General features: G+C 37.8%; 1 protein-coding gene across 1 annotated transcript; it reads left to right on the top strand.

Annotated features, from left to right (window-relative positions):
* Positions 1-11,101: 11,101 nt before the first annotated feature.
* On the top strand, positions 11,102-11,290 carry LOC309964774 (U6 snRNA-associated Sm-like protein LSm5; the record flags this gene model as incomplete). The annotated part of the gene is made up of 1 exon (XM_082843933.1): positions 11,102-11,290. The coding sequence occupies one exon, from the start codon at positions 11,102-11,104 to the stop codon at positions 11,288-11,290; it is 189 nt and encodes a 62-aa protein (XP_082700059.1).
* Between the last annotated feature and the right edge of the window lie 15,768 nt (positions 11,291-27,058).

Below are 27,058 nucleotides of genomic sequence, written 5' to 3'. Positions count from 1 at the left end.
ACCTAATCAAAAAATGAGCAGAAAACCTAAATAGACATTTCTCCAGAGAAGAAATACAAATGGCCAATAGGCACATGAAAAGATGCTTAACATCACTAATTATTAGGGAAATGCAAATCAAAACTACAATGAGGTACCACTTCACAGCGGTCAGAATGGCCATCATTAAAAAGTCTACAAATAACAAATGTTGGAGAGGGTGTGGAGAAAAGGGAACCCCTCCTACACTGTTGGTGGGAATGTAAGCTGGTAAAGCCACTGCAGAAAACAATATGGAGGCTCCTCATAAAACTAAAAATAGAATTACCATGTAATCCAGCAACCCCACTCCTGGGCATATATCCAGACAGAACTCTAATTTAAAAACATACATGCACCCCTATGTTCATAGCAGCATTATTCACCATAGCCAAGACATGGAAGCAGCCTAAATGTACATCCACAGATGAATGGATAAAGAAGATGTGGCACATATATGCAGTGCAATACTATCAGCCGTGAAAAAGAATGAAATAATGCCACTTGCAGCAACATGGGTGCAACTAGAGATTATCATACTAAGTGAAGTCAGTCAGAAAGAGAAAGACAAATACCATATGATATCACTTACATGTGGAATCTAAAATATGGCACAAATGAACTTTTATGAAACAGAAACAGACTCACATGGAGAACAGACTTGTGGTTGCCAAGGGGGCTGGGTGGGAGAGGGATGGAATGGGAATTTGGGGTTAGCAGATGCAAACTATTATATATAGAATGGATAAACAACAAGATCCTACTGTATAGCACAGAGTACAATATTCGGTATCCTATGATAGACCATAATGGAAAAGAATATTTTTTAAAAAAGAATGTATATATATGTATAACTGAATCACTTTGCTGTACAGCAGAAATTAACACAACATTGTAAATCAACTATACTTCAATAAGAAATAAAAAAATAAACAAAAACAAAGCAAACCAAAAACAAAACCAAAAAAAGAAAAAAAAGTCCTTGAGGCCTCAAAGTTGTGACCCTGAGGCCAAAGCAATGTGGATTTCCTTCTAACTTTGCTTCTGGTTCTGAATAAAGCGTCTGTGATTTTTCTATAGCATATATATATAAACCATCTCTATCGTGACAGTTTCTCCCAATTCATGATTATATGGACTTGCTTTAAAAAGAACATGAGGGCATGAAGCTATTTTTTTAGTCGTTGAAATCCATCATTAAATGTAATCCTCACCAGTGTTTTCTGAATTTGAGTTTGATGGTGAATGTGGGTATGCTGATTTTTCCAAGCAGCACCTCAAGCATTAAGTATATCAGACATCCAGCAACCACATTTTCTATTATTCTTGATAGGTTGTTAGTTTTTACGTAAATCAACCATCATAATGACCTGGGTTATTGTGGAATACAAGAAAGGTTCACTTCACATTTAGAATACATGTTTCCAGTGGAAATATTGAGAATCTTTTAAAAGGAGGACATTTTCTGTCAGGAGTCAATAATTCAGACAAAAGGTAAAGCTTTATAATTAGCAAAATAATAATGATTTTATGAAAATGCCATTTTATTACCTCCACCCACACATAATACACAATTTAATGGACAGTAGTACAATTGACAAGTGGATTTCTTAATGGACCTACTATCTGAGACTGTCTTAAAGAATAAGTATAATTCTGACTGAAGTGCCTCCTGAAATTCAGACTTTGGGGGAAAGATGAACAGAGAGAGATACTTCTCTGCCTTTATGTGAGATAATAGCACTAAAGAGAGAATCTGGATGGTAATCAAGTAGGGACGCCTTGTTTGTAGATTATAAAGCAGTGCCAGCCCCCCAAGCCTTAATTACGGTAAGGCTCTACATGAAAGAATGGGTAAATTGGCAAGAATTTGGCTATATCAAGTAAAGCTCAGACAAATACTGCAAGAGTAAGTGAAAAATGAGGGTGCAGACATCAGCTTGTCTGTTGTGATGGTTACATGGTTTAGAGGCTGAGGGTGGGGCTAGGAGAGAAAAGGCTTGGAGGATCCAGACACAATATAATGATATAACATTTGTTGTACTTGATAAGAATCACTTGTAACTAGCCCATTAATTCTTATCAGGAAACATTTTTGTTTTTAAACATCTTTATTGGAGTATAATTGCTTTACAATGGTATGTTAGTTTCAGCTTCACAACAAAATGAATCAGTTCTATATATCAGGAAACATTTTATTCTCAAGTGTTATGTTGAGCATTTGCCCTGAAATTATGTTTGTACTCTTAATTGGCTTAGAGAGCGCTTTTTTTCTTTTTTTCTCATCCCATAAAGGTAAACTTAAGTTTCTCAGCGACATAATCAAACCTTCTCATTTAAGTGTCCTTCAAATTAATGAATTTGATATATTCTGTGGATTCTTTTTTAGCTTCTGTTTTAGAAGTACAACATAATTACTCTCTAAAAAACCCATAAATGACATATTTTAATTAGTATGCCAATTTATATTTGAAGATATATTGTTATAGCTAACTGTTTTAAAAACACTAATTTTTTTTACAGTTTTATAAGAAAAAGTCCAATAGCAAAACTATTGAAGAATTCATATTAAATGCTACCAATTAAGTAACTGCAATGAGAGGTGTTTATTAATATTATTCTCTGATGTATTCATTACTTTCACTACAGAAATATGAGAAATAGCATTCAAAAGAATATTTATAAACCAAATGATGACTTAAAACAAAAGCAATATGGGCTTCCCTGGTGGCGCAGTGGTTGAGAGTCCGCCTGTCCGTGCAGGGGACACGGGTTTGTGCCCTGGTCCGGGGAGATCCCACATGCCGGAGCAGCTGGGCCCGTGAGCCATGGCCGCTGAGCCTGCGCGTCCGGAGCCTGTGCTCCGCAACGGGAGAGGCCACAACAGTGAGAGGCCCGTGTACTGCAAAAAAAAAAACTATAATAATAAAATAAAATAAATTTGCATTCTCTAATAATGTAATGATGTTGAGACTATTTGAATGCTTCCTGACTCTTTGTGTGCCTTCATTGATGAAATATTTATTCGGATTTACTGTCCATTTTTTTAACTGGGTAATTTGAGTTTTAAGATTTAAGTTCTAAGATTTTATTTTTACATATTCTGGGTACATGTCCCTTATTGGATATGTGTTTTGCATATATTTTCCCCCAATCTGTGGCCTGTCTTTTTGCTTTCTTGATGATATCTTTTGAAGTGCAGAAGTTACTAATTTTGATAACATCTGATTTATCAGTTCTTTTCTTAGGTTGCTTGTGCTCTTGGTGTCATATATAAGAAATCTTTGCCTAACTCTGATACAAAGATCAGCTCCTATGTTTTCTTTTAGGAGTTTTAGAGTTTTAGCACTTATATTTAGCTCTATGATTCATTTTGACTTAATGTTTGCATACAGTTTGAAGTAAAGGTCTAAATTCATCTTGAGAATGTGGATATCTAATTGTACCAGCATGATTTGTGGTAATAACTATCTTTCTCTATTAAACTGCCTTAGCATCTTGTTTACAAATCAATTGACCATAAATGTAAAGTTTATTTCTGAATTCTTAACTCTTTGCCAGTGATCTATGTCTATCCTTTGCAAGTACCACACTGTCTTGATTACCATAGCTTTGTAGTAAGTTTTGAAACCAGAAAGTTCAAGTCCTCCAATTTTGTTCATTTGTTTAAAAAGATTGTTTTGGCCATTCTTTTATGCTGTTTTAGGGAACATTGCTTTATCCCTTAGGCAATGGAAACAATTATTTAATATAGATTATCATCTCTGTCATACTGTCAGCTTCTTTAGAGAGGGGAGTTTGTCCTACTCATTGCTCTCTCCATAGCAGCTGGCACATTGTATAGTCTGAAAAGATATTTGTTGAAGCCATAATATTTACATTATGCAAGGTGACATTACAATTTCTCAGTGTAATTATTTCATATATACTGATGAGATTGGATAGACTGCATTGGAAAGAACAACGGGTTGGGAAATGGAAACCCTGATTCCAGTCCTTCATCTGTGATAGACTAATATTTGACCTTGAGAAAGTGAGGAGCTATTCTGAGTCACAATTTGCACGTCTATGAAGGTGACATTAGTGTTAATTGTTTTCCAGGATATCTTCTGGCTCTAAAATTCTTTTTCTTTTTCAAAGTGACTCCTTCATTTTATTTATTTATTTATTGGCAACGCCACACCACTTGCGGGATCTTTAGTTCACCGACCAGGGATCGAACCTGTGCCCCCTGCAATGGAAGCGCAGGGTCTTAACCACTGGACTGCCAGGGAAGTCCCTGGCTCTAAAATTCTTTGTTAGTGTAAGATGGCTTTACCAGTCTTAGGAAAAATGATATTTTACTGACCAATTGCTATGGGACAGGTAGTACAATAAAAGGATAAGAGACATGTAAAGGATGATCTGTTTTATCAAGGAACTTGTAATCTAGATCAGGTTGTAAGATATACAGATGTAAAATAATGCTTTATTTTCAACATTCATAAGCATCATTATTATAGAATATTATACCTTCTTTTCTTTTATGCCTTACCTTTGATATGGACGGCTTCCTTTTACGTTGACATTCAGGTATGGAATGTAATTCTGCAAAATTCCAGTTATACCTGGCTAGTCATCAGCATCTTCATTTTAATACATTTTGATTTTTCTTAGTGCTCAAGCTTTGTGGATCAAGCATAGGAATTTAGTTACATTAGCATTCTTTGTTCCTCTGCTTTAACTTATGTTACAGAACAACTATCTCATATGCCATATTTGAGATTTTGGGAATGAGAACAGAGTTGTTTAAATCCAGTGAGTGCATTTCCTCTGCCCTTTGATCAGAAGCATTGCGTGCAATCTAAAAATGTTAGAGGAAGAGAGAAATGGGATGAATAACCCAAATATAGTATCTTATTTCAGAGATCATTTACTATTACAGCAACCAAAGCAACCACTTCGCAGAAATCCCAAGTAGGCAGCTCTACTTTCATGGTTTGCATTATGATTTTTCATTTAGTATAAAAGTGGTATTTTAGGGCCTTCCCTGGTGGCACAGTGATTAAGAATCTGCCTGCCAATGCAGGGGACACAGGTTTGAGCCCTGGCCTGGGAAGATCCCACATGCCAAGGAGTAACTAAACCCACGTGCCACAACTACTGAGCCGGTGCTCTAGAGCCTGCAAGCCACAACTACTGAGCCCATGATCCTAGAGCCTGTGCTCCACAAGAAGAGAACCCACTGCAGTGAGAAGCCCTGCACTGCAATGAAGAATGGCCGCCGCTCGATGCAACTAGAGAAAGCCTGTGCACAGCAATGAAGAAAGACCCAATGCAGCCAAAAATAAAAATAAATAAATAAATAAAAAATGAAAAAACAAACAAAAAAGTGGTATTTTAGCCACACAGTCCTGTGGTTTGTTAGAGAGAATATATTTCTCTAAGAGTTTATATATGGCATCAGAAATTAGTTACCTTTTAATGAATTTTGAAAAACAAGCCTCAGTGGGAGCTATTTAATTTTTCTTCTTCAAAAAGTTATTCTTCTGTGGATGTTCAGCCACAAGGCAAGAGTACTGGAGAGTATAATTGACTAGAAACACAAGTTACAGCAATGAATCAATCGTATTACCCATGGAGGATAAAATGCAGTAAGTGAGATAAACGTTTCATATTCAAACTTCTTCAGAATCAACCTTACTGATAGTAATGACTGCTTCTTCTTTCTGTAAGGGGAAGAGTGTAGAGTAATACCCAAATTGCCTTTTCAGTGAAAAGAAATTTGGTATGTTTAATTCATTTTGTAGGTTTTGCCCTAAGGGTTTTACACCACTACCAGGTCATTTATTAAATTTATTTTCTTAGGTCACTAGGGTACAAGCAAAAATTCACAATCTGTTTTATTTGAGACTCACAGAAAGTTATTTGATATAGATATTTAGTACTGAAATGTTTATTCCTAGAATGTTAGTCTTAGAGTTTTAGGAATGTATTTCAATATCTTTTGTACAGGTTAATAATTTTGCAGAAAGCAAGCCATCTGAGCTATGCTGTTATTTTATAGGCTAATGAATCTTTTATCCATAAAAAGAGCCATCAGAGACTGGCTAAAAGGTTACAGTGACTTTAAAATTGAAGAAAACTGAAGGGATCTGGGATATCTGACCAATGGAAGAATTGACAAATATAGTCAAGGATGTTACATGAAGAGTGACCACAGTGATTTTCTCTAGAACTTCTAAGCACAAAATTTATAACATGAAATCTCTTCATTGCCATGAGCTGTCCTCCCAGAGTGGAAACTTGGGGTTTGAGGGAAGGGAGCAAAGCAAAGAAGCGGACTATATGGGTGTGCCCCCCCAAACCAAGACTTACTTTCTTCACCTTCCTCTTCACTTCTAGAGCCTGCTGTGCTTTCAAGAACGTTGGGAAAGCCTACAGCTCTAGTACCTTATCACAGGGAGGAGTATTTAAATAAGTGGAGGTTATAGTGGCACAAACACAGGGAAGCAGTGAGGGAAAGAGTTAGATTAGAGATGCGCAAAGCACCAGAAGGACGTAAAACTAGGAGGGTTCAAACTTCCGATGGCCACTGTGTAAACAGGGATGTGAGGCAGGGTCACACCTGGTTCATGCAGTGTCTTGGTGTGATTCAGGAAATGAGTCCTTTATTCAAGATCTACCTTTTGGAAAATTTTTGAAGTGAGACAATTTGTGGCCATCTACAGGGAAAGTATCATAATAAATGTATAAATCCCTGATGTCTAAGAAGTAAGCTACATTCCTTTAGAGGTTGGTAAAATTGCTCCTGATAATCTCTTAGAACGGAGTAGACAAATTATCTGAGGGATTGGTTCCAACTATTTTATGAGGTGATATTGGAGGTACCATGATGGTTGTTCCACAGGCTACTAGTAGTCTGGAGTACCTTTGGGGTATTACTATTCTCAGTTTGGAGTGGCAGCTATATCCTGGGAGCTCCCTCAAATCTCACATAGTAGTACACTGTTCCTATCATGGTGGTAGGATGGCTACCCATAATCAATACGTACATAATAAGACCATGGTAACACTTCTGTCTAATCCATATTTAGGGATCCTTAGTTTGCATAAAGAGCTCATCGTGTTGACACAACCTGGCATCTATGGGATGGAACAGAGGTATTCAAAATGGAATCATATATTAAAACTCAAACAAAGGTCTTCTAGAATTCCCCAGCCAAGTTTTCCTTCCAGTGTACCATGTTATGCTTTTCCCAGTGGTGTTTAGGCTTCTTGAATATATCTTGACATGTTATGTCAAGTTGGGTGAGAAGCTGTCACAGTCCTACTCCTGGAACATGATGCGTGAGCATCTGGATCCTTCCATGTTTTCTGTGCCTTCAGGAATCTTCTGAGAAGGTCTGTCCAGTGGCTTGGCCACTTGAGAATCTGCCCTGTCACTTAGGAAAAAACAGTGCCTCTGTGGGTAGGAACTTGGGACTTGCCTTGTTTCTAAACCACTTACCCCTTCGTATTCATTCTCTTTTCATACCTTTGAAAAGCATATAAGGTATTAGAATAAAAATATCCTGGAAATGGGAGTCATGCTCCATCAAATGTATTCTTGCTGCAGCCAAGTTGATCTTTACATGCACTAATTAGAATACGTCATTCTTCTAGACAAAATCTTTTGGCAGCCTTCCTTTCCTCCTTGAGTAGAGTCAAAATTTCTTACTGTGGCTTACAAAGCCTTGTCTGGATGCTACAGCCTTTCTTTAACACCCCTCCCCAGGCTCCCCACCCCCAAGCCATTACATTTACAAATATCCCAGCTAAGCAAACTGGATAGACACTCCCTCTAGGCCTCTTATTTCTCTCCTCCAATCTTTCTTTCTGTCTTCCCTTCCTTCCTCCCTGTCTCCTTGTCTGTTTCCCTTTGTTTTTGTTCATTATAAACACAATGGAACACTGACGCAGTTGCCACTGATGAAACAAATGATCTTGGAGAAAAGCGTATAGTCTTTAAGATTACCCCCAGAATGCTGTTCATTTTTCACCCCATTGATTGCTGCTGATGAAAGTCTGACTGATGACTTGTCTCCTGGCTTCTATGATGGGATTGATATCTTTATATCCGTTTTAGATCACTTCATGCTTATTTATTGTGTATGTACTTTTTTCCCCTTTGAAATAAAAGAATAATATCAAGATTTAATGGTGCTTGAATCACATTATCATCCTTGACCTAAGTGGCTTGGAGTAATAAGGTGAAGTACCGTAAAATGGGAAAGAATATTAATCATCTAACTTTGGAAAAAATAGAATTCTGTACTTTGCATATTCATTCAAGCTAGAGTGCCCTGGATATGTTGTATGGTCAATTAGAGTTAGAGTTAATTTGAGCAACCATTAGAATACTAATTCCATGAGGTCAGTACTATATTTTATTAATCTTTTTGTCCCTGATATTTCAGAGGACAGATTGTCCTCTGAATTTCAGATTGTCCTTAGTAGGCTCTCATTAAATATTGAGTAAGCGACCATGTACATAGTGAGGAACAATGTAGCATAGAGGGAATCAGCATATGTGTTTGGGTTTTAGGAGTAAAAATAAATTGTTGTCCTCTTCTCACTCTGAGGTCTGAAACAGTTGAAAAATCAAACATAGGAGTCAGACAGGTAAAAAATTAAATATCAGGTTCAATGCTAATAAAACTAATTCTGAGAATATTTCTTGACCTGCAATCAAAGTGTGATTTCCTAATATAAACCCTGCATCCCTGAACTAAAAAAACTTAAATAGTCTGTCAGAGATATGACTACATCGTTCTTGTTTCCATTCCAACCCAACTCCTGTCTCTACCCCAGGCCTGGGGACAGGCTCTGCCGCTGTAGGAGAGAAAATGTTAAACAAACTTCTGAGAAGAAGATGGGTCCACCTGAATGAAATCTCAGTGTACTGAGCTACAGGGGCCATGTTCCTTTTCTCTATCTCTTCATCAGCTAAGTCATTCCTCCTCCCAGGGAGAAGAGCTCTGGTGAAAGAAACCTTACGGGTTCCTTTCCATCTAGGGAATTCTTTCTTCTTTATGAAAACACAGGAAGTAGGCATTAAGTATTCACAATTTCCTCTTCAAAAGTTGGATAAAAAGGAAATCTGAAACTTCTTAATGGACTTAGAGGAAGATATCAGAGAAAGGTCAAAGTTGTATGTTAAGGCTTGAAACTCAGCCTTTAAGCTTTAAACGAGTTACACAGAAGAAAATAAAGCCACTTGTCACATTCTCTGTAATTATTTTTGACCTATTTTTAAAAAATTATTTATTTAATAAATAAATATCTACTGAATATCTACTATGTGGCAGTTGCCGTTCTAGGTAAGAGGGATGGACCTTTAAACGAGAGAGATACATCTTGACCTTGTATAGACCTTACATTTCAATGCAGAAAACAAAATAAAGGCAAAAAGAGAAAAAAAGTACATAATATAAACTAAATAATGAAAAGTACATTAAGTGCTGTGAAGAAACATGAAGTAGTGTAATAAGTTAAGGAATGATAAGAAGTAGATAGCTATTAACATGGGATCATTGGAGAAGGATTCTCTGAGAACATGATATCTGTGTAGGAACCAGAAGGAAATGAGGAAACCAATAAAGCAAAGTTCCAGGCCAGGGCGTTCCAGCCAGAGCTAATAACACGTGCAAAGTTCCTGAGGCAGAAACTAGCTTGTGAGGGGAATGTGGCTAGTTTGGAATGAATAATAGGAGGTTCTTTTAAAATCGGAAAAGAGTAAGGTCTGGTACTTCGGATTTTTTTTTTTTTTTTAACATCTTTGTTGGAGTATAATTGCTTTACAATGTTGTGTTAGTTTCTGCTTTATAACATAATGAATCAGCTATACATTCACATATATCCCCATATCTCCTCCCTCTTGCGTCTCCCTCCTGCCCTCCCTATGCCACCCCTCTAGGTGGTCACAAAGCACCAAGCTGATCTCCCTGTGCTATGCGGCTGCTTCCCACTAGCTATCTATTTTACATTTGGTAATATATATAAGTCCATGCCACTCTCTCACTTTGTCCCAGCTTGCCCTTCCCCCTTCCCGTGTCCTCAAGTCCATTCTCTACATCTGCGTCTTTATTCCTATCTTGCCCCGAGGTTCTTTAGAACCTATTTTTTTAGATTCCATATATATGTGTTAGCATACGGTATTTGTTTTTCTCCTTCTGACGTACTTCACTCTGTATGACAGAGTCTAGGTTCATCCACCTCACTACAAATAACTCAATTTCGTTTCTTTTTATGGGTGAGTAATATTCCATTCTATATACATGCCACATCTTCTTTATCCATTTGTCTGTCTGTGGACAATTAGGTTGCTTCCATGTCCTGGCTATTGTAAATAGAGCTGCAATGAACATTGTGGTACATGACTCTTTTTGAATTATGGTTTTCTCAGGGTATATGCCCAGTGGTGGGATTTCTGGGTCATATGGCAGTTCTATTGTTAGTTTTTTAAGGAACTTCCGTACTGTTCACCATAGTGGCTGTATCAATTTACATTCCCACCAACAGTGCAAGAGGGTTCTCTTTTCTCCACACCCTCTCCAGCAATTATTGTTTGTACATTTTTTGGTGATGGCCATTCTGACTGGTGTGAGGTGATACCTCATTGTAGTTTTGATTTGCATTTCTCTAATGGTTAGTGGTGTTGAGCATTCTTTCATGTGTTTGTTGGCAATCTGTATATCTTCTTTGGAGAAATGTCTATTTAGGTCTTCTACCCATTTGTGGATTGGGTTGTTTGTTTTTTTGATATTGAGCTCAATGAGCTGCTTGTAAATTTTGGAGATTAATCCTGTCAGTTGCTTCATTTGCAAATACTTTCTCCCATTCTGAGGGTTGTGTTTTCATCTTGTTTATGGTTTCCTTTGCTGTGCAAAAGCTTTGAAGTTTCATTAGGTCCCATTTGTTTATTTTTGTTTTTATTTCCATTCCTCTTGGAGGTGGGTCAAAAAGGATCTTGCGAGACCACTTCTGGCGTACCAGCATCCCGTCTCAGCTTCTCCCTCTAGAGCTTGTGGACAAGGGTATAGGATCAAGGATTCACATTGTGATGAAGAGTGATAAGGAGATTGTTTGCACACTTATGGGATTTGATGACTTTGTCAGTATGGTACTGGAAGATGTCATTGAGTTTCAAATCACACCAGAAGGAAGAAGAATTACTAAATTAGATCAAATTTTGTTAAATGGAAATAACATAACAATGCTGGTTCCTGGAGGAGAAGGACCTGAAGTATGATAGATTTCCTTGACTTATGCTAGATTCTGTTTCATCTTATAATGACAACAAAATAGAATTTTTATTTTAACCTTTAAAAAAAAAAAAAGGATCTTGCTGTGATTTATGTCATAGAGTGTTGTGCCTATGTTTTCCTGTAAGAGTTTGATGGTGTCTACATTTAGGCCTTTAATCCATTTTGAGTTTATTTTTGTGTATGGTGTTAGGGAGTGTTCTAATTTCATTCTTTTACATGTAGCTGTCCAGTTTTTCCAGCAGCACTTATTGAAGAGGCTGTCTTTTCTCCATTGTATATTCTTGCCTCCTTCATCAAAAATAAGGTGACCATATGGGTGTGGGTTTATCTCTGAGATTTCAATCCTGTTGCATTGATCTGTATTTCTGTTTTTGTGCCAGTACCATAGTGTCTTGATTACTGTAGCTTTGTAGTATAGTCTGAAGTCCGGGAGCCTGATTCCTCCAGCTCCGTTTTTCTTTCTCAAGAGTGTTTTGGCTATTCGGGGTCTTTTGTTTTTCCATACAAATTGTGAATTTTTTTTGTTCTAGTTCTGTGACAAATGCCATTGGTAGCTTGATAGGGATTGCACTGAATCTGTAGATTGCTTTGGGTAGTATAGTCATTTTCACAATGTTGATTCTTTGGTACTTTGGATTTTAAAACAAACGAATAATAAGATTTTTTTTTTTTCCTGAAGGTAGTGGAAAACCACTAAAGGTTTAGAGCATAAGAGTAAAATGATCAAATGTAGTTTTAAAAAACCTTACTGGATGCTTTCAGTAAAATGGCCATATCAATGCTGGAATGGAAGCAGCCAGACTCCATTACGATAATTATCTAGGGGAAAATAAGAGGACTTTAATAAAGAAGCATTTACGGACATATAGTCACATGATACGCTATTCAAAGGGCATGGTGTTTTTAGGGGAGCATGTAGAGAAATCATATAAAGCAGAAATGAAGGGCAATAAGTACACATATTCTACTTCTAAGTATTTAGAGTGGAAGAAAGAGAGAAAAGCAAGGAAGAGAGAAAAGGAAGGAAGAGAGAAAGAGAGAAAAGGAAAGAGAAAAGCCAGGAAGAGAGAAGGAGAGAAAAGGAAATCGTGTAAAGCAGAAATGAAGGGCAATAAGTACACATATTCTACTTCTAAGTATTTAGAGTGGAAGAAAAAGAGAAAAGGAAGAGAGGAAGAGAGAAAAGGAAGGAACGAAGAGAGGGAGAGAGGGAAGGAGTGAGGGAGGGAGAAAAGGGAAGGAAGGAAGAAAGAAACGAAGAGTTCAAGGCAATTGATCACCAAATAGTTGATGTGCTCCCACCATAAATATGATGGCATTTTGATTGGCTCACAAGTTATTGCTGCAGGTTGGACTCATTCTCCAAACAAAGTAATAAATATTACCTTTCAGAGTTATATTCAGGCATGTTGCTGATGAGAAAAAAATCAGCTTAGGTATTAGATCTGCCTGTGGATACCTGTATGAGTTTTGGATAAACCTCTTAATGATCCTTTCTTTCTTGTGAAAGAGGGATGGGAAAATGATTGAAGAACAGAGATGTACAGAATTTGATTGAGATGAAATGGTTTTGCTGAGCTGATTACATACTCCAGAGGCACTTGGATAAATAATAGTCACTGTTATTAACAGATTACCTCTATGGATACATACATACATCACAGTAACATAATACCACCAGTAATCACTGTTTAGTCAGACACATGCTATGTTCTAGGAACCGACGAAATACTTTCCATAAAATTTCACAGAGAGCTCCAGTCACACTTACCTATTCTAGAATTGAAAGAACATCTTTTAAGTTATTTTCATACTAATGCAAAATGTGTTTCATCATTGCAAGTATGTGACATGAGGTATCTCAGTAAGCATCATTCTGATGCCCTCTGATCCACTGCTTTACTAATTATAGGTCTGGCTGTCAGCATGTTCAATAATTTTGTAGTTAGACTAAGCAGCAGGATGTTAGACTGAGTCATGCATAAATACGACAGTGGACAGTATACTTGGTTGGGAACGTGAGGGAGTCATTCAGCATTGACAGAATGAATTGATTAGAGGCAGCTTCATTCTCTTCCGTCTGTTATCCCTCAATAAATTCTCTTCCAGCTGTTATCCCTCAATAAATCTCAGAGTGCAGTGGCTCTAGAGAATGCCCAACATGACTCTCTCTGGATTCAGAGAGGCCATACCATAACCTCTTAAGGAAATTAGCCCAGTTGAGATGTGGATCATTCACTGTACAAATGTCTGTCAACGTGTAATGGTGATTGAGCGTGCTGGCTCAAAGCACTGACCAGGCACCGTGAGGAATTCAAAGAGAACAAATAATAGTAATGTGGGGTAGAAAGCTTCCATTCTCATGGGCTGCTTCCTCTGGGACTCATTCTTCTTGAATACCTCACACTAAGATAGCAGACATCAATGTCTGAGTGAGCTCAGATGTGTGTTTTTTATTTTTCTAACAAATGGAATTGGGGGTTTTATTTTATTTTATTTAAATTTTTTTTTATTGGAGTATATTTGCTTTACAATGTTGTGTTAGTTTCTACTGTACAATGAAGTGAATCAGCTATATGTATACATATATCCCCTCCATCTTGGACCTCCGTCCCACCCCCCCATCCCACCCATCCAGGTTGTCATAGAGCACCAAGCTGAGCTCCCTGTGCTATACAGCAGGTTCCCACTAGCTAGCTATTTTACACGTGGTAGTGTATTTATGTTGAACCTAATCTCCCAATTCGTCCCAACCTCCCCTTCCCACCCTGTGTCCACATGTCTGTTCTCTACGTCTCCGTCTCTTTTCCTGCCCTACAAATAGGTTCATTTGTACCATTCTTCTAGATTCCACATATGTGTGTTAGTATACAATATTTGTTTTTCTCTTTCTGGCTTACTTCACTCTGTATGACAGACTCCAGGTCCATCCACATCTCTACAAATGACCCATTTCATTCCTTTTCGTGGTGGAGTAATATTCCATTGTATATATGTACCACATCTTCTTTTATAAATGAAATATTCTTATCATAAAGTTAATTAGGTTCAACTATACAAAAACGGCAACATCCATACATTTTTGCTGTATAAAAACTGCGAATATTTTTATGAGTCAACCTAATAGTATATTTTCATTGTAGAAAAAGAGAAAATATTTGAAAGAATTGAAGATGGAGAAAATATTTAAAATCCTGCCATGCAGAGACGTCTATTATCATTATATTTCCATATTTCATCCCAGACTTTATTTTATGCATTTAATGCAGTTTTGATAATACTTTATTGGTAATGTTTTGTCCCACTCATTTATTACTTCTTGATTTCAAATTCTGGCTAACAGTTTTCCAGCTCTGAGAAATTGTGTATATTACTAACCTCATCTGTACAATAAGGCTGAATGGATCTAATTCATAGGACGTTTATGGGACCTAAAAGAGGTAATACATGGAAAGTGCTTAGGACATGCCTAGTACCTGGTTAGTTTTCAAAAAGAAATGTTAACTATTAGTATTAAAATGGAACAGATATGTATCTGTTATTGCAAACTCAAAATCATATTTAATGACTACATGATATAATAACTCATTATATGAATGCCTCTGTTTATTATACTTATTGTAGGCCATCTAGTTATTTTCCCCAAGTTTTGCTCAAATAGTACTCAAGTTACACTTTCTCATTTATTGAGAATAACAGTGAGACTTGTGCTTTGTCCATAAAGGAGATATAGCTTGAAGAATGGCCCTAAGGAATTCCAATTCTTTCTATTCCAAAAGGATGGGAAGAGTAAGACTTTTAGAATTAGAAATTCCTGAATTCAAATTCTGTCTGCCCCTTACTGGCTGGGTGTCATTAGGACAATTGTTTAACCCTGTAAGCCACAAGCAACTTGTTCACTGTTGGTGTTAGTAGTGAGCCCATGATAAAAGTGGTTCTCATTATTAATGCCAGAGGGACATTATTAAGAGGCACTGTCTTCCATTTAGTGGTCTTTGTTTGTTTAAATGAAATGTATCAGTAGGACTAAGCTGCACCTCCTGCCTATATAGTAATGCCAATAGTTCTCCTGATCTGGAAGGCTAACCAGCGTGCATCTCACCTTTCACCAACACAGAGGGTCCTCAGTGACAGCTGGACACCCATGGTCTATTCTTTCTTGTGCTGCAGTGTTAGTGGTTGACTAATGTTCATCACGAAGTGGCAGGTGTCCAGGGCAGAGTGGCTGCAATGGTCAGTGGTAGAAAAGTTCAACTGGGTTAAGTTTGCTCTGTGTCCTCAGAGATGTGATATTTCTTAGTTATTGTTTGACGACTATCAAGTGCATAGATCTTTTTGAGGCTAAAATTATGTTCGTTTGTCTAATTTAAAACAGCAGTGCATCTTCATTATAAAGAAATTTGAAAGAGATAAGTAATAATAAAAAACAACAAAACAGAACATATAATTCCTTCCCTTACCCCAGAAATGAAGACTGTGAGATGTGCACACCTTCATGGTTAATTTTTCCGGATGGTGTTCATTTCTCTCTTTGTCCCTCCCTTCTGCTCCCTACCTGCCTCCCTCTTTCTCATATCATACATACTCTTGATATGTTGGTTCGTCTCCCTGTATAATTCATGTTATGCACAGTCTTCTTACACTAGATTCTTACTTAACGATACATAGCAAACGTCTTCTAAGCCAATTAAGTTGAAAATTATCAATTAATTAGCCAATTAACTAAATGGTTCTGCATATACTTGCAGTATCATTTTTAATGGCTAAATACTATTTCTTTAGATACAGGTAGCAGAAAAGTTCCTATTATTGGACATTTAGCCTGTCCATGAAAACATTTTGTTTGGAATATCAACATTCAATTCTTATAATTAAATTTTGTTTCCAGTCATCTTACTAACTGCAAATATTCGTATCTACTAGCACAGTATTTATATTTCCAGGGATCACTTCTAAATGTTTATTGCATGGTTATTTTTAGTCATATTTCTAAAAATTAGAAGTATATAATTTCTTTCATTATCCCTTTTGATTTTGATGAAACATCTGTTGTTGTTTTAACATAATTTGCAGTCAATTCAGATGGTGGATGAATACGGTATTGGTAATTTACAAGAAACAGCTAAAAATCTATGATCCAAACATTGTAAGTTACATGTCAGGTGTACAACTGAGGATATTAGATGCTGTATTAAGAAAAGGCAACATTAAATCAGCTGACTCCAAGCCAGGCTTCTTTGTAAAAATGCACCAATATTTTTTAATTATTATAGATTTAACAGTCTGAACTACACTTAATGTTTGAATAGAAGATTGCTTGAACAATGATCCTGTGAAAGCTGGCCTTTACATTACCTGGGATTAATGGTCAGTTCCTTGGTTAATGTCCTGAGTTTTCTGGACCAAAGAAAAAGTCATCTGTACTCTTACTCACCAGTCATTAACTGGAGTAATGATGGATTTGGTGAAAGCATCATTGCTGCTATGACAATAATTGGCACTTTTAAGAGCTATCTTGCTTATTTTATTTTTCTTGATTGTTTACTTTAGGTTACTCATCAAGTGGCCATTTGAAATAATTGCTTATTTTTAGCTCCATAATTATCAAATGTCATTTATTAGGACATAGGCATACAAACCTACACATTCAAATTCTTGTGTACAGAAAGCAAATAAGAAACTATGTAAACTCTATACTGACTGGATCTAGGATGTAATTATTCTTTGTATGTGTGGATTCCAAAAATATTTTCTGAGCCAGTATTAAATCCTAACAGAAATATGGGATTTTATGTCCGGCATATGTGTACTTGTACAAGAGATGGTTATATAACTAATTTCCAAGACGTATGTATGTGAGATTGTTTTTGTAGGGAGCCAGATTGTAACACATAGCTTGGAAATAACAGGAATCCTTTAAATAGTTTCCTATGTTTTTGTTATTTTAAATCCAAAAGAGATAAAAAAAGAAGTTGGTTTCTTATCTAGACTCTTCTGCTAATCAAGTCCTCTAACAAAGGTTCAGTAGTATTGGAGACAATCTCCATTTTATGAATAGTCTCCTTCAGGACTTAACTTGAGGCACAGTGCAGTTTTTTCTCATATCTCATTTTCCTCTCCAACCTACTTAAATTATTACTTGTTTAGACTTTGGGAAAAATAAGGAAAAAATTACTGCCCTCTTTAAAATCATTGTTTAATTTTATTTTTCCTTTTCTTTTTCTCCTCAAATTATGACCTTGGTGGTGAAGCGTGGTTCTTAAGCCAAATCTTAACCCTAAAGATACTCCTACTGCTTCAGTAGCCTATAAACTGTTTTCATTCTCCCAAAGAGGCCACTTAGTGGCTGTTCATTACGAAACTGGTTTAGGTAGTAGGTGTTATCAGTGACTATGGAATAGACAAATGACAACTACCATTATTTATTGATAGTGTGATAAATGCCAAAGCATCATATTAGGCATTTTACATATAATCTTCTTCAATTTTTACTGAAAGCCCTCCAGGAGATAGGCATTATTGTCCAATTTTTAGAATAAAAAACCAAAAATCAGAATTATTTAACTATTCGCTTTAGACTCAGGCCTTGGTCAGCTCATTACTTCTTTTTTTTTCGGCCACGCGGCAAGTGGGATCTTAGTCCCCCCACCAGAAACCGAACCCACGCCCCCTGCAGTGGAAGCTTGGAAACTCAGAGTCTTAACCACTGGACCACCAGGGCTTTTTTTACTTACTAGATGAGCTTGATCAGATTACTTCTTTGGGCCTCGAATTATTTGTTGTCGAAGGATAATAGAATATACATATCATAGGGTTTCTAGAGAGATGAAAAGAAATAATGTTTCTAAAGGATACAAAATAATAACTAAGTGTTTGGTATTAATACCCGAAATCACACTCCTCCTTAGTTTCTGGGAGTGTACCACAAACAAACTCATTTTATTAGAGAACTCATTAATTCATCATGGAAGCTCTATAAAGGAAAATTTGAAGACAGTGTACTATGAGTATTCTGGGACATAATAAGATGCACGTAGGCATGGTGATTTAAATTCATGGGGCTTTTCAATAATTGATGAATTAAATATAATTATAGATTGTGAGAGTAATGAAGGTAAATTTGGTTATATAAATGATTGTCTTCTTCTATATTCTTTTTCTTATGTAATTAACTTTTTCCTTTTAGATAATGAAACAGTGCTCTCAGTTTCTTTGTTTTGTTAGTATGCCTCACATAGTACTAGGATATTAAGTGCCCATTATATAATTATGATAAAGTGCCTTTAAAGGGTGTCTCTGGACCACAGATACCCTGTATGCAGAGAAGATTAACACAGACCTGAGACTGCTGTCCTTAGACAGGCTTGTTTGTGAAGTTGACTCTTCACTGGTGCCTAAACTTGGATTTGGGGAGAATCCCTACCATTCTCAGAATTGAGAGTGACTCATTGCAACTAAGTGAACAAACAATATGGTTTGTGTTGAACACCTGCTTTCTTTTTATAAGTCTGGAATTTTGGTACATGCCAGGCAGAAAGTGCCTAAGTAGTCAGCCCCCAATAAAAACCCCAGGCACTGAGGCTCTAGTGAGCTTTCCTGGTAGATGGCATTTCACATGTGTTGGCAAAATTCATTGCTAGAGGAATTAAGCACACACAGTGTGAACCCACTGGGAGAGGACTCGTGGAAGCTTGTCTTTCATTCCTTCTCGATTTGGCTCCGTGTGCCTTTTGCCTTTGCTGATTTTGCTTTGTATCTTTTTACTGTAATAAATCACAGCCATGAATATGACTATATGCTGAATCCTCTTTGTCTTCTTAGCAAATCACTGAACCTGGCAGTTGTCTTATGACCCCTGAGACACCCTAGATAAAGAATCATCAAGATGTCTGAATCTGCACACCCACACCACCTCTAGGAAATGGTAAACCTTCAGGTCATTAAAAAGAAGAGGATAGGATTGGAATGAGGTGTGGTGGAGGGAGTGGGATGTGGGATAAAAAAGTGAGAGAACATAAGCTATGAGGTAGAGAGGATAATTGGAGATAGAAGGAAGGAGAAGGTTATTAGTGCCTTTGAATGATTAAATAATTATCTCTTCTTCCTCTAACTTGTTTTAGAGCCAGTTGAGAAATAAGGCATAGGCAGAATATGGAAGCCAGATTACTATCTTTATTACGTATAAAAACTGTATTTTACTTTATAAAGGCATAATTATTGAACTCCCAATGGGTTTGCTATTAGAATTAGAAATATTTACCTATCCTAAGGGATTACGTATGGCTTGTTCTGTCATGTCCTTCAATTACTCTTATGAGTTTTTTACTAACACAAGGAAACACCAGTAATGGAGAAAAATATCACTTAATATTAGAGACTGTGGCAAATAGGAGGACGGATAATTATTTCACATGCTCTCCATTACTAAGCAAGATACAAGAGAAGTAGAGTCCAGTGATGTGGAAGGATTTTTTTGTTTGTTTGTTTTGTTTTTTAACATCTTTATTGGAGTATAGTTGCTTGACATTGTTGTGTTAGTATCTGCTGTATAACAAAGTGAATCAGCTATACATATACATAGAGCCCCATATCCCCTCCTTCTTTCTTTTTTTTTTAACATCTTTATTTGAGTATAATTGCTTTACAGTGGTGTGTTAGTTTCTGCTTCATAACTAAGTGAATCAGCTATATGTATACATATATCTCCATATCCCCTGCCTCTTGCGTCTCCCTCCCACCCTCCCTATCCCACCCCTCTAGGTGAACACAAAGCACCAAGCTGATCTCCCTGTGCTCTGTGGCTGCTTCCCATTAGCATCTATTTTACATTTGGTAATATATATAAGTCCAAGCCACTCTCTCACTTCGTCCCAGCTTGCCCTTCCCCCTTCCCGTGTCCTCAAGTCCATTCTCTACATCTGCATCTTTATTCCTATCTTGCCCCGAGGTTCTTCAGAACCTTTTTTTTAGATTCCATATATATGCATAAACATACGGTATTTGTTTTCCTCCTTCTGACGTACTTCACTCTATATGACACAGTCTAGGTTCATCCACCTCACTACAAATAACTCAATTTCGTTTCTTTTTATGGCTGAGTAATATTCCATTGTATATATGTGCCACATCTTCTTTATCCATTTATCTGTCGATGGACACTTAGGTTGCTTCCATGTCCTGGCTATTGTAAATACAGCTGCAATGAACATTGTGGTACATGACTCCTTTTCAGTTATGATTTTCTCAGGGTATACGCCCAGTGGTGGGATTGCTGGGTCATATGGCAGTTCTATTTTTAGTTTTTTAAGGAACCTCCATACTGATCTCCATAGTGGCTGTTTCAATTTACATTCCCACCAACAGTGCAAGAGGGTTCACTTTTCTCCACACCCTCTCCAGCATTTATTGTTTATACATTTTTTTTTTTTTTTGATGATGGCTGTTCGGACTGGTGTGAGGTGATACCTAATTGTAGTTTTGATTTGCATTTCTCTAATGATTAGTGATGTTGAGCATTCTTTCATGTGTTTGTTGGCCATCTGTACATCTTCTTTGGAGAAATGTCTATTTAGGTCTTCTGCCCATTTGTGGATTGGGTTGTTTGTTTTTTTGATATTGAGCTGCGTGAGCTGCCTGTATATTTTGGAGTTTAATCCTTTGTCAGTTGCTTTGTTTGCAAATATGTTGTCCCTTTCTGAGGGTTGTCTTTTTTTCATCTTGTTTATGGTTTCCTTTCCTGTGCAAAATCTTTTAACTTTCATTAGGACCCCTTTGGTTTTTTGTTTCTTTGTTTTTTTCCATTCCTCTTGGAGGTGGGTCAAAAAGGATCTTGCTGTGATTTAAGACATAGAGTGTTCTGCCTATGTTTTTTCCTCTAAGAGTTTATAGTGTCTGGCCTTATATTTAGGTCTTTAATCCATCTTGAGTTTACTTTTGTGTATGGTGTTAGGGAGTGCTCTAATTTCATTCTTTTACATGTAGCTGTTTAGTTTTCCCAGCACCGCTTACTGAGGAGGCTGTCTTTTCTCCATTGTATATTCTTGCCTCCTTTATCAAAGATCAGGTGACCAAATGTGCGTGGGTTAATCTCTGGGCTTTCTATCCTGTTCCATTGATCTATATTTCTGTTTTTGTGCCAGTACCATACAGTCTTGATTACTGTAGCTTTGTAGTTCAGTCTGAAGTCCAGGAGCCTAATTCCTCCAGCACTGTTTTTCTTTCTCAAGATTGGCTATTTGGGGTCTTTTGTGCTTCCATAAAAATTGTGAATTTTTTTGTTCTAGTTCTGTGAAAAATGCCATTGGCAGTTTGATAGGGATTGCATTGAATATGTATACTGCTTTGGGTAGTATAGTCATTTTCACAGTGTTGATTCTTCCCATGCAAGAACATGATATATCTCTCCATCTGTTTATATCATCTTAATTTCTTCCATCAGTGTCTTATTCTTTTGTGTATACAGGTCCTTTGTCTCCTTAGGCAGGTTTACTCTTAGGTATTTTATTCTTTTTGTTGCAATTGTAAATGTGAATGTTTCCTTAATTTCTCTTTCAGATTGTTCATCATTAGTGAATAGGAATGCCAGAGATTTCTGTGCATTAATTTTTTTTGCAGTACGCGGGCCTCTCACTGCTGTGGCCTCTCCCATTGTGGAGCACAGGCTCCGGATGTGCAGGCTCAGCGGCCATGGCTCACGGGCCCAGCCGCTCCACGGCATGTGGGATCTTCCTGGAACGGGGCACGATCCCACGTCCCCTGCATCGGCAGGCGGACTATCAACCACTGCGCCACCAGGGAAGCCCTGTGCATTAATTTTGTATCCTGCTACTTTACCAAATTCATTGATTAGTTCTAGTAGTTTTCTGGTAGCATCTGTAGGATTCTCTATGTATAGTATCATGTCATTGCAAACAGTGACAGTTTTACTTCTTCTTTTCTAATTTGGATTCCTTTTACTTCTTTTTCTTCTCTGATTGCTGTGGCTAAAACTTCCAAAGCTATGTTGAATAATAGTGGTGAGAGTGGGCAAACTTGTCTTGTTCCTAATCTTAGTGGAAATGGTTTCAGTTTTTCACCTTTGAGAATGTTGTTGGCTGTGGGTTTGTCATATATGGCCTTTATTATGTTGAGGTAAGTTCCCTCTAGGACTACTTTCTGAAGAGTTTTTATCATAAATGGATGTTGAATTTTGTCAAAAGCCTTCCTGCATCTATTGAGATGATCATATGGGTTTTATCATTCAGTTTGTTAATATGGTATATCACATTGATTGATTTGTGTATATTGAAGAATCCTTGCATTCCTGGGATAAACCCCACTTGATCATGGTGTAAGATGCTTTTAATATGCTGCTGGATTCTGCTTGCTAGTATTTTGTTGAGGATTTTTGCCTCTGTGTTCATCAGTGATATTCACCTGTAGTTTTCTTTCTTTGTGACATCTTTGTCTGGTTTTGGTATCAGGGTGATGGTGACCTCATAGAATGCATTTGGGAGTGTTCCTCCCTCTGCTATATTTTGGAAGAGTTTGAGAAGGATAAGTGTTAGCTCTTCTCTAAAATTTTGTTAGAATTCACCTGTGAAGCCATCTGGTCCTGGGCTTTTGTTTGTTGGAAGATTTTTAATCACTGTTTCAATTTCAGTGCTTGTGATTGGTCTGTTTATATTTTCTATTTCTTCCTGGTTCAGCCTCAAAAGGTTGTACTTTGTTAAGAATTTATCCATTTTTCCAGGTTGTCCAATTTATTGGCATATAGTTGCTTGTAGTGATTCTCATGATCCTTTGTATTTCTGCAGTGTCAGTTATTACTTCTCCTTTTTCATTTCTAATTCTTTTGACTTAAGTCTTCTCCCTTTTTTTCTTGATGAATCTGGCTAATGATTTAGCAATTTTTTTTTATCTTCTCAAAGAACCCGCTTTTAGTTTTATTGATCCTTGCTATTGTTTCCTTCATTTCTTTTTTATTTCTTATCAGATGTTTATGATTTCTTTCCTTCTGCTAACTTTGGGTTTTTTTTGTTTTCTAATTGCCTTAGGTGTAAGGTTAGGTTGTTTATTAGAAATGTTTCTTGTTTCTTGCATTAGGATAATATTGCTATAAACTTCCCTCTTAGAACTTCTTTTGCTGCATCCCATAGGTTTTGGGCCATCGTGTTTTCATTGTCATTTGTTTCTAGGTGTTTTTTGATATCCTCTTTCATTTCTTCAGTAATCTCTTGGTTATTTACTAGTGTATTGTTTAACCTCCATGTGTTTGTATATTTTTACACTTTTTTTCCTGTAATTGATATCTAGTCTCATAGCGTTGTGGTTGGAGAAGATACTTGATACAATTTCAATTTTCTTAAATTTACCAAGGCTTGATTTGTGACCCAGGATATGATATATCCTGGAGAATATTCCATAAGCACTTGAGAAGAAAGTGTACTCTGTTCTTTTTGGATAGAATGTCCTATAAATATCAGTTAAGCCCATCTTATTTGATGTGTCATTTAAAGCTTGTGTTTCCTTATTTATTTTCATTTTGGATGATCTGTCCATTGGTGAAAGGGGGTGTTAAAGTCCACTACTATGAATTTATTACTGCCTGTTTCCTCTTTTATGGCTGTTAGCATTTGCCTTATGTATTGAGGTGCTCCTATGTTGGTTGCATAAATATTTACAATTGTTATATCTTCTCTTGGATTGATCCCTTGATCATTATTTAGTGTCCTTCTTTGTCTCTTCTAATAGTCTTTATTTTAAAATCTATTTTGTCTGATATGAGAATTGCTACTCCAGCTTTCTTTTGATTTTCATTTGCATGAAATATATTTTTTCCATCCCCTCACTTTCAGTCTGTATGTGTCCCTAGGTCTGAAGTGGGTCTCTTGTATACAGCATATATATGGGTCTTGTTTTTGTATCCATTCAGCCAGTCTGTGTCTTTTGGTTGGAGCATTTAATCCATTTACATTTAAGGTAATTATCGATATGTATGTTCCTCTTACCATTTTCTTAATTATTTTGGGTTTGTTATTGTAGGTCTTTTCCTTGTCTTGTGTTTCCTGCCTAGAGAAGTTCCTTTAACATTTGTTTTACAGCTGGTTTGGTGGTGCTGAATTCTCTTAGCTTTTGCTTGTTTGTAAAGGTTTTAATTTTTCCGTCAAATCTGAATGAGATCCTTGTTGGGTAGAGTAATCTTGGTTGTAAGTTTGTCCCTTTCATCACTTTAAATATGTCCTGCCACACCCTTCTGGCTTGCAGACTTTCTGCTGAAAGATCAGCTGTTAACCTTATGGGAATTCCCTTGTGTGTTATTTGTTGCTTTTCTCTTGCTGCTTTTAATATGTTTTTGTATTTAATTTTTGATACTTTGATTAATATGTGTCTTGGCTTGTTTCTCCTTGGATTTATCCTGTATGGGACTCTCTGCACTTACTGGACTTGACTGATATTTCCTTTCCCGTATTAGGAAAGTTTTCATCTATAATCTCTTCAAATATTTTCTCAGTCCCTTTCTTTATCTCTTCTTCTTCTGGGACCTCTATAATTCGAATGTTGGCATTTAATGTTGTCCCAGAGGCCTCTAAGACTGTCCTCAATTCTTTTTATTCTTTTTTCTTTATTCTGCTCTGCTGTAGTTATTTCCGCTATTTTATCTTCCAGGTCACTTATCCGTTCTTCTGCCTCAGTTATTCTGCTATTGGTTCCTTTAGAGAATTTTTAATTTCATTTTTTGTGTTGTTCACCATGGTTTGTTTGTTCTGTAGTTCTTCTAGGTCCTTGTTAAATGTTTCTTGTATTTTCTCCATTGTATTTTGAAGATTTTGGATCATCTTTACTATCATTACTCTGAATTCTATTTCAGGTAGACTGCCTATTTCCTCTTCGTTTGTTTGGTCTGGTGGGTTTTAACCTTGCTCCTTCATCTCTTGCATATTTCTCTGTCTTGTCATTTTGCTTAACTTACTGTGTTTGGGGTTTCCTTTTCACCGGCTGCAGGTTTGTAGTTTCCATTGTTTTTGGTGTCTGCCCCCAGTGGGTAATGTTGGTTCAGTGGGTTGTGTAGCCTTCCTGGTCGGGGGGGAACTGGTGCCTGTGTTCTTGTGGATGAGGCTGGATCTGTTTTTCTGGTGGGCAGGACCAAGTCCAGTGGTGTGTTTTGGGGTGTCTGTGACCTCATTATGATTTTAAGCAGCCTCTCTGCTAATGGGTGATGTTGTGTTCCTGGTCACGAATTGTTTGGCATGGGTGTCCAGCACTGGAGCTTGGTGGATGTTGAGTGGAGCTGGCTCTTAGCACTGAGATGGGGATCTCTGGGAGAGCTCTCGCCAACTGATATTACATGGGGGCGGGAGGTCTTTGGTGGTCCAGTGTCCTGAACTTGGCTCTCCCACCTCAGAGGCTCAGGCCTGACATCTGGCTGGAGGACCAAGACACTGTCAGCCACAAGGGTCAGAAGAAAAGGGAGAAAAAAAAAAAGAATGAAAAATAAGATAAGATAAATAAAATAAAATAAAATGGTTTTTAAAATAAATTTAAGACATATTATTAAAATAAAAAAGTATAAAAGAAGAGAGCAGCCAAACCAATAAACAAATCCACCAATGATAACAAGTGCTAAAAACTATACTAAGATAAACATAAAAATCAGAAACCAGTCAGTCACATACGGCAAACCCCAGTCTACAGTTGCTTCCAAAGTCCACTGCCTCAATTTTGGGTTGATTTGTTTTCTGTTCAGATATTCCGAAGATGCAGGGCACCTCGCGTTGATTGTGGAGTTTTAATCCGCTGCTCCTTTGGCTGCAAGGAGAAATTTCCCTTTGTCCTCTTTGTTCCCACAGCTCCTGGGCTTCAGCTTTGGTTTTGGCCCTGACTCTGCATGTAGGTTGCCCTCTGGTGGCTGTTGTTCACCCAGCCAGGGAGGGGGTTAAGGGAGTGGCTGATTCGGGGGCTCTGGCTCACTCAGGATGGGTGGAGGGAGAGGTACAGAATGCAGGGTGAGCTTGCAGTGGCAGAGGCCAGCATGACCTTGCAGTGGCCTGAGACATACTGTGTGTTCTCCCGAGGAAGTTGTCCCTGGATCATGGGAACCTGGCAGTGGTGGGCTGCACAGGCTCCTGGGGGAGGTGTGGAGAGTGACCTGTGCTCGCACACAGGCTTCTTGCTGGCTGCAGCAGCAGCCTTAGCGTTTCATGCCCGTCTCTGGTGCCTGCGCTGATGGCCACCGCTCGCGCCCCTCTCTGAAGCTTGTTTAGGCAGTGCTCTGCCTTCTGTCGGTAGATAGGGAAGGAATCCTCTCTCCTCGGAGCCCCTGAAACAATAGTCTCTTGCCTCTTAGGCAGCTCCAGACTTTTTCCTGGACTCCCTCCTGGCTAGCTGTGGCGCACTAGCCCCCTTCAGGCTGTGTTCACACAGCCAAGCCCAGTCCTCTCCCTGGGATTTGACTTCCAAAGCCCGACCCTCAGCTCCCAGCCACCACCCTCCCTGGTGGGTGAGCTGACAAGCCTCTCAGGCTGGTGAGTGCAGGTCGGCACCGATCCTCTGTGCGGGAAACTCTCCGCTTTGCCCTCCGCACCCCTGTTGCTGCGCTCTCCTCCGAGGCTTGGAAGCTTCCCCTCCACCACCCTCATCTCTGCCAGTGAAGGGGCTTCCTAGTGTGTGGAAACTTTTCCTCCTTCACAGCTCCCTCCACTGGTGCAGGTCTCGTCCCTATTCTTTTGTCTCTGTTTATTCTTTTTTCTTTTGCCCTACCCAGGTACGTGGGG

Source organism: Leucopleurus acutus, assembly GCF_964270905.1.
Source record: "Leucopleurus acutus genome assembly, chromosome: 8".
Lineage (NCBI taxonomy): Eukaryota > Metazoa > Chordata > Mammalia > Artiodactyla > Delphinidae > Leucopleurus > Leucopleurus acutus.
Note: the sequence above shows the minus strand (reverse complement) of the source record. Positions and strands in the feature narration are given on the sequence as shown.